General features: G+C 47.3%; 1 protein-coding gene across 1 annotated transcript in view; it reads right to left on the reverse strand.

The window, feature by feature from the left end:
* COQ10A (coenzyme Q10A) overlaps nt 1–7,128 on the reverse strand; it is a 36,895-nt gene extending 29,767 nt beyond the window's left edge. Inside the window, exon 1 of the mRNA XM_040425554.1 lies at nt 6,862–7,128. Within this exon, the coding sequence (XP_040281488.1) occupies nt 6,862–6,986 (125 nt within the window). The 5' untranslated portion in view covers nt 6,987–7,128. The remainder of the gene's footprint in view (nt 1–6,861) is intronic.
* Between the last annotated feature and the right edge of the window lie 1,209 nt (nt 7,129–8,337).

Here is an 8,337-nt window from a genome sequence, read left to right on the forward strand (position 1 = left end):
TCTGGCCAGGCACTAAGCAGCCTGCATTACAATGATAACCTGATCCCCGGTGTCCCATACAGGGAGGATATTTTAAGTGAAGGATGGTACGAACATTACCCGCGGTGACGGCGATCAGATTTACCACTTGCACAACTGACAAATTCTCTAACGTAAGGCTACGTGGCACCCGCCCAAAACAAACGGGGGCATTCAGACGGTAAATACTCCGAGCTTAATACCTCGAATTGCAGATTATTATTTAATGCCTAATAAACCCAGGAACACAAGAGGCATTGAGGAGAAATCGTGTGTATTCAGGGCAGGGCACTGCATCTTCAGGGTCAGGTCAAGGTGAGACGATGGCACGGACCGTTCTTCCTTTATGGCCCACTGCTTAGTGCCAGGATTCAGAAGCTATATAAACGGTATACTACCCCACATGACTAGAATATAGATAGACATATACCTCAACATGACAAGCCGTCTAAGGGAAGGAAAGCTTCCCCGAGGCCTGAACTGTTCTCTTCACTGTGTAATATGGTAATTGGAAGATATTTCCATCCACAACACAGTGCTATTAGTTACATAATAAGACTCTCCAGCTAAATCTACCGCACATGCTAAAGAGTCACCTCCCCCGCCCGTCGGGCCGTCTATTACCAGTTTACTTCCAGTTCTGCGCTGTTTACCAGCCAAGGCCTCGCTTGGCAGCACTACAAGTCCTGACAATTCTCCGAGAGGTAGATGTAACACACATTGCAGCGCGAGGACTTCCTCAAATGCTGACAGGACCATTCCATGCACAATGTGGCAGACCTTTCCTGAGGACAAAGACCCGCAGGAAGCACAAACCAAAGCATCGACCCCCTCAGTCCTGCCTTGGTCACAAGGCAATGGGGGTCATTCACTAAGATCTCTAGGTCAATTTCTGGCATAAAAAAAGACCTCATTTTGTGACTTTTTAAACACCCAGGCGACAACACCACTGGCCCTTTCACCTCGTGGAGTCTCCTGACCATTTCACCTCTAGGAACCAGAGCGGACTTCTGCTTTATAATGGTCTCCACGGACTCTCATGAAACTACCCCCTTTAAATTTAAATCTAGTGCCAAGGGAAAAGTGGTGAAGTTACCTGTACCAACCTATCAGGCCTGTGAACACTAAGGGGAAGGGGGTGTAACGCTGGTCTATTATATTCCCTGCGCTGTTGAAGGATGCACCAAAGTTATGATGAGGTGCTCCTCCGGAAGTCTGCCCGCCTAGAGCTGCCGTAGATTGCGGTCTTCAGTCTCGCTGCCCCCTAGATTTAGGCGCAAGGGCACTTAAAAAGTGACGAACACAAGGTTGTGTGGGGAAAGGGGGGGGGGGGCGACAAATACCCCCCTTAGGGCTGATTGGTGCAAAGGAACAGTGGAGCAGAGCAACCAATTTCCCCCACATCTTGTGGATCGTGGACCCACTCTAGTCAATGGGTCCACACCGCAATGCAGGCTGCACACGGCTGGGTGTCTGCGATTTGTTGATCGGTGGCCTGGCATTTCCATGTGACCAGCCAACTATCTAACGTGTTTGGAGGCCTCCAGAGATAAGCATCTGTCCTTTCTTCTCAGAGAGGTGTCTGCCGGCAGCTTGCTCCATCTCCACCTCGAGGACCCATGCATGCTAGGCCAAGCTGTGCATACATATGAATGGGGGAGGGGGTTGGTACACATTGCTGTTGACCAAGCAGCTATCATGTATGGTCAGCTAAGAGCTGGAAAAGGTAATTTTTTTTTTTTTTTTGCCCATAATATGTTTTAGCAAAGGTATATGTAGTGTATGGATTCATGATAATACTGAGTGGTGATATACTTATGAGTATTGTTGTTCACTGAATCTGCATCGTGGATAATTTAAAGAAAGAAAAAGTCAACATATTGTATTATGTTATAATATGTATTTATTGTTTAATAAAAACGATTTGATTCAAAAAAAAAGAGCTGGAAAAGGTAAGATTGTGGAACTCCCCCGGCCCAACAAATGGTAAGGCTTGTAGGCTCTCACACTATGAACAATGGGCATTGAGCGCTACAATTGTATTTTATAGTGTTATTAGCCATATATTGTCTATAAATGTTCAGTAAAGTCAAACATCTCCTAGACATGGGGGGGGGGGGGGGTAACATAGCTAGCAGAACCTTCACCCCCGTTTATGTCTATGTTGGGGAGGGAAGGGGCAGCAAAAAGGCACAAAAGCAGCTGCCACATTGTGGGCACATGCACACAGCAGTGTAGTGGATTTTTCGTGTGGCTTTTCTGCACCAAATCAGCAGATTTTGATGCAGACTTTCCCCAGAGCTCACCCCCTGGCATTGCAAAAGGTGAAATCTGCCCAAACAATTGACCTCCGCACCGCAGGTCAATTTCCACACATAAAAGAGCCTCTGATGCAGGTGCCATCAGTCAGGACTCTCCTATTCCCAGTGGCAGCGGTGCAGCCCCGCTCTTGTGCTATGTGCTTGGCTCAGTAAGCAGACAGCTCATCGCCTTGCCCACTTCAGTCAGATGACGGAGGTATCACGGGTTCACGTGTCTTCTTCTAATGCCAGTTTGGCTATCACATATCATTGCTCAATTTTTAGCTGTACGCTGGTAATACAGGTCTCACGCCCATAGGGCAGCCAGCTACATGCCTTCACCGCACACCCCCTCGGCTTCTGCATGACCAAGGTGCAGATGTCACAACCCATACTTACAATGATGTAAAGATACATTGAAAGAAAAAGAAACGCAAAGAAATTCTTAGATTGCTTCTTAAAGAGGCTGCAATATAGTTTTGACAAAAAAAAAAATATATATGTTATAAGCCTAGAGCACGCCGAGTGCCCAAGGAAACACCCTGGGCAAAGCTTATACCTAGTGCAGGGCCTACAGTTGGAGTACACAAGACGACTTTACATTATCAGTTGTGTGTGCAATGTGCCTTTAAATGAGTTTTATGGACATACAGCTCTTAAAAAGGGTTTTCCGAAATGTTCCTATTTTAATGGCCTATGCGCAGGATAGGCCATCAATACCTGATCGGTGGGGGGCAGATTCCTGGATAGGTTGGGACATCAATTAGTAAAAAGCGGACAATCCCTTTAAGAGACAAGGGGGGGGGGGGGGGGGGGCACTCCTTATGAATTCTCCTGCTACTACACTATGCTGCGGAGCGCTCCTAAACATAATAGAGACCTAAATGGATAATAAAGCACAAGTGCTAAATATTAGGTGACTTCACGGCGACTGAAGAAGAAAACCAGCCAGGGCTGGAGTGTTCCTGCGGCTTTTACAGTTTAACCTTCATGTTACCTTTTGGTAAACGCAGATACTGGATCATTTATTGTGTGCTAAAGGCAGAAAATACCGGTATAAGGCCAGGTTCACACAGCGGAGCGTGGGTTTATACACCATTTTTATAGCAAGCAGTTACTTGCTTCTTGCAGTACTTTTCAGAAGATCCTAGTTTATCAGGCGAAGCGCTGGAGTCCTCTCAGTGATGTGTGGACACCCTGGACTCTCCGATATTCAGGAGGACCGCTTTCTCCTACGCACAGTAAGAGCGGTGGCCGCACGGTCAGGTTTCCTGAGGCAGTTTTGGAAGCCAAAATCAGGAGTGGATCATTAAAAAAAAAAAAAAAGTATAAAGGACGGATACGGCTTAAAAAACCTGACCGTGTCGCCGTACTCAGGAGGAGCCCACCTCTCGTGAATACGAGGACTCCTGGTTTACCATTGCGCGGCTTATAATCGGTACTGCAAGAAAACAAGAAGCGCGCTATTCCATACATTAAGAAAAACTGCATCCCTGGCGGATATCGGCCCAATGGTAAATGTACACAATGGTAAAAACCCCTTAGGTTCAGGAACTCGCTGTGTGTGTCAGTGAGAGGTCTCGTTCTGACCTCCGCTCCTCCGTAAGGATCGCACAGCATTATACTGATATAGCGCTGTGTGCCATGAGAGTAACTGAATCTACTGAATAAAGCCTCATGCATACGGCCATAAGTATTTTGCAGTTCACAAATCACAGATCCACAAAACGTGGATCCCGGCCAAGTGCATGCTGCCATTTTTTTTTTACTTAAACAGAAATGTCCTCTGTTTGTTCGCAAAACGGACAAGAATAGGACATGTTCCATCTTCTTTGCGGGGCCGAAGAACGGATGTGCGGAGCAGCGGATGCGGACAGCAGCGTGCTGTTTGCATCTTTTGCTGCCCCTCTGAAATGAATGGGTGCAGACTGGTTGTAGAACAAACATATGGTCGTGAGCATGAGCCCTTAATCCTCATGCAGACGTCCATGGAACACGGTCCGCGAGATACCGGACTGGCATTGCAGGGGCGCACGGAGTCATTGGTTGCTATGACGACGTGCGCTCCTGCAATGCCGGTCCGTGAGATACCGGACTGTGTTCCACGGACGTCTGCACGAGGCTTTACACCAGGCATGCTCAACCTGCGGCCCTCCAGCTGTTGCAAAACTACGACTCCCATCATGCCCTGCTGTAGACTGATAGCTGTAGGCTGTCTGGGCATGCTGGGAGTTGTAGTTTTGCAACAGCTGGAGGGCCGCATGTTGGGCATCCCTGCTTTACACTAACAATGCTGTCACTGTAATACAATAGATTCCAGGACTCTCGGGGGGGTCACACAGCATTATAAATCAGTACAACGCTGTGCGATCCTGACAGAGGAGGGGAAGTCTCTACGCATGTAGCGAGTTTCTCACTTTGAACTCGCTCGTCTGTGTCTGGCCTTAGTGACGGACCGCTATAATCAGGGTGTATGGCATTACCTTATGGCGTTCTCAGATCAGGCAGCGTACAGGTCCCTACACACATGAATTTCATCTTTGTTGTTTGACAAAAAACACCTCCTAATTAACAAAAATATTGCAAAAAAAAAAACAAACACACTTGTGTGCCCTGCGCTTCATATTTCCAATAGAGGAGTTTTCCCGCATAAAAAATAAATAAAAATACTAAAAACCGCAAATGTGCAAAAAAAAAAAAAAACATCCTAAAATCCTACGTGTGAACCCACCCTTAGGGCAGATTTTTGTGGCAGAAAATTCTGCAACTGAAATAGTGCTTGCAGAGATCCATGTGCTGGCCACCCCATTCAAATGACTGGAACGGATTTTCAGTCGCAGAATTTTCTGCCACGTGTGAAGGCTCCCTTAGGTCTAATTCACACTTCCATTAGGCCACTTTCACACAAGCGTTTTTGCTGGATCCGGCAGGGCTCAGCAAAAACGCTTCCGTTACTGATAATACAACCGTCTGCATCCGTTATGAACGGATCCGGTTGTATTATCTCCAACACACCCAAGACGGATCCGTCATGAACTCCATTGGAAGTCAATGGGGGACGGATCCATTTTCTAGTGTGTCAGAGAAAACAGATCCGTCACCATTGACTTGCATTGTGGGCCATGCCGGATCCGTCTTGCTCTGCATCCCAGGACGAAAAGCGAACTGCAGCCACAGCGGTATGAGAACGGAATGGAATGCCTTTTGGTCCACTCCGTTCTGTTACGTTTTGTTCCCATTGACAATGAATGGGGACAAAACGGAAGCGTTTTATCCGGTATTGAGGCCCTATGACGGATCTCAATACCGGAAAACATTAACGCGTAGCCTTACAAGACGGCCAGTGTTTCACCCATGACAATGTCCATGAGGGGTCTGGGTGTCATCTGTATTCTACGTGTACTGCTAGGGGATTTCCAGGGCATCTGCTACCAATGGTTGGTGAAAATCACTGACAGGAGATAGACGCCATCCATGCTGTGTCAGTGGTCTTCACAGACCCACATATTTCAATGTTTGTGTTTGGTTCACATCATAGATCAAAGTCATGTATGTCTCTGTTTCCCTCCAGCCTAAGAAAAGCAGGGAGTAGCCCGTAGCACTACTGTGAGCGCCGCTGCCTTCTCAAACAGCTGATCGGTAGGGGTGCCGGACCCCCGCCGATCAGATACTAATGAACTATCCTGAGGATAGGTCATCAATGGTAAAAGCCCAGAAAACGCCTTGAATCTGGTGACCGGTTCCCTGATTTTTTGTTTTTTATTCACGCGCCATCAGATGTGGCATCTCAGACCGTATTTTGCCCTTGGGGCAGTGTTTTCAGGGCTGCTGAGAGATTCCGTAGGGCACCCCATTTCTGCCCACAATGCAGTGCCCCCCATCTACACCAGCGCTCTTGGCCTGTGCTACATCGCCAACCCAATGTGTACAATGGCTGACATCCAGAATTGTGGAGCTAAATGGTGACTTCTCATATGGGAATAACATAGGAAGCCATTTGTCTTCTATGGGGAGAAGGCTGCATCCTGCCGCCTAGAAATCTGCATGTGTGAACAGCTCCATAGAACAAAGGCTGGCTAAACCAGAACTATTGTGATGGAAATACTACAGATAAGGCCTGGAGCCATTCCTCAAACAACCATATGTTTTCTGGTCTCAAAATAACACAAGTAGTCTGAGAAAGAATATCATTTTATCCAGGTTAAACTGCAGTGCCCACTGACACGACCGCTCAGCACACCAGGTCTGATAACATCTCCTCAAACTCAGTGACCGGTATACACAACTTTATCAATACTGGGAGAGACCATTAGAGGCCCGAGATGTAGGGGGGGACATCCATGAAGGTTCCTGGCCTTCTACATGGCTCCTCAGCGCTCGGAAATACCATTCCCTTTCCCCCCTCAGGCACTGTCTTCCACCCACAAAAAGCGCCGCAGGTCTCCCCTATACTGATCATATCAATACCTTTTACTAAAAGCTTCACGTGACTGCGCCCTGGCCCCGCCCTGTACCCACACGCGCCCCCCATAAATACTCTTACCTGATTGGATGACGCTGCCCCCTCGCCCGGCAGCCCCGGAGCCCCTGGAATGTCTGGAGCTCGACCCAGTCACTCAGGGAGCGCGCCCCCACACCTGTAAGGCGACCCGCGCATTTGGCGGCCATTGCTTCGGGACTGGAAGAAACCGATGAGACCGGAGTGTTGTTAGGGAGGAGCCGCTGCTCGGCCGGACTCCTCAGTCTGACCTCGGAGAGATGCCGGTTCAGAGCTCCACTGTCACTGGATCCTACGTCATTCCGTTACCATAGCGATACATGGTGACGTTATCTCGTGAGATCAGAGGTGACGTTGGCGGGAGAATGGAATTCTGGGAGTTGTAGTTTGTTATCTGTAACGCTATGTTCCCGCTTTTATCCTGACGTACAGGAGAGTTTACTTTCCACAGCATCGTTTGTACTGGTGTTGGCTGTGAGGTAGAGGACAAAGACAAAAACTCCCATGGCTGGTATACTGGGGTGTGCACCCGGAACCCCAATATACACGTCTATATCTCATCACATTCCTTCCTACTGCTTAAATAAAGACATGGAAATAAAGTTTTCACGTTAATAACATTCATTAGGTGTGCGTTATTTACTTGCCACTTGTGTTCGTTGCATAAGGCAGTGTTCACACAGCGGATTTGGACACTGTTTTTGTGGGTTTTTTTTTAAATTAAAGTGCGTTCACATGTGGCAGATTTTGTTGCAAAACATCTGCAACTGGAAATCAGTTCCATTCATCTGAATAGTAGGGTTTTTTTTGGCGGGAAGAGGTGATGGTAGTGCTCTCTAATGGCTGCTGATGTACTCAAAACCTGACAGGAATGTTTGGCCTCAAAATGACACACAACTCCTTTTCTTTCACATCAGCGCTAAGATCTCCAGCAGAAGAGCAGCCTGTCGGTGCTCTCTGGATCCGGCTCAGCCACATGTTACTGCAATACCCGCCAGCCACTTTGACTATAATGGGATCTGGCAGATCTCAAATATGACTGAATTTGGCCTGACAAAAAACACTGCACGGCAAAGGCGATACATGTATGTGTAAGATTGGTATCTCTGTAATGGTACACACCAGCATAATAAAGTTGCATGGTGTACACAAAAAGTAATGTCAGAGTTGCTGCCGTTTCTTCATTCTGCTTCCTAAAAGATCACAAAGTCATATGTACCCCAAAATAGTACCAATAAAAATGGTACGGTAACTCATCACGGGAAAAAAAAGGATGGTTCTCCACTGTAGGGTTAACTCAGAGTCTCTTCAAATTTGACATGGCACCTAAAAACTATTCCAGCAAAATCTGCCCTCCAAAAACCATATGGCGCTCCTTCTCCTACCCTAAATCCTGTGGTGTGTCTATACAGATGTTTACAACCACATATGGGGTGTTGCTCTATCCAGGAGAAAAATGGGTCATTTTCTCCTGTTGCCCCTTATCAAAATAAAAGATTTGGGCCTAAAACAACGTTTTAT

The sequence above is a fragment of the Bufo bufo genome, chromosome 3 (assembly GCF_905171765.1).
Source record: "Bufo bufo chromosome 3, aBufBuf1.1, whole genome shotgun sequence".
NCBI lineage: Eukaryota > Metazoa > Chordata > Amphibia > Anura > Bufonidae > Bufo > Bufo bufo.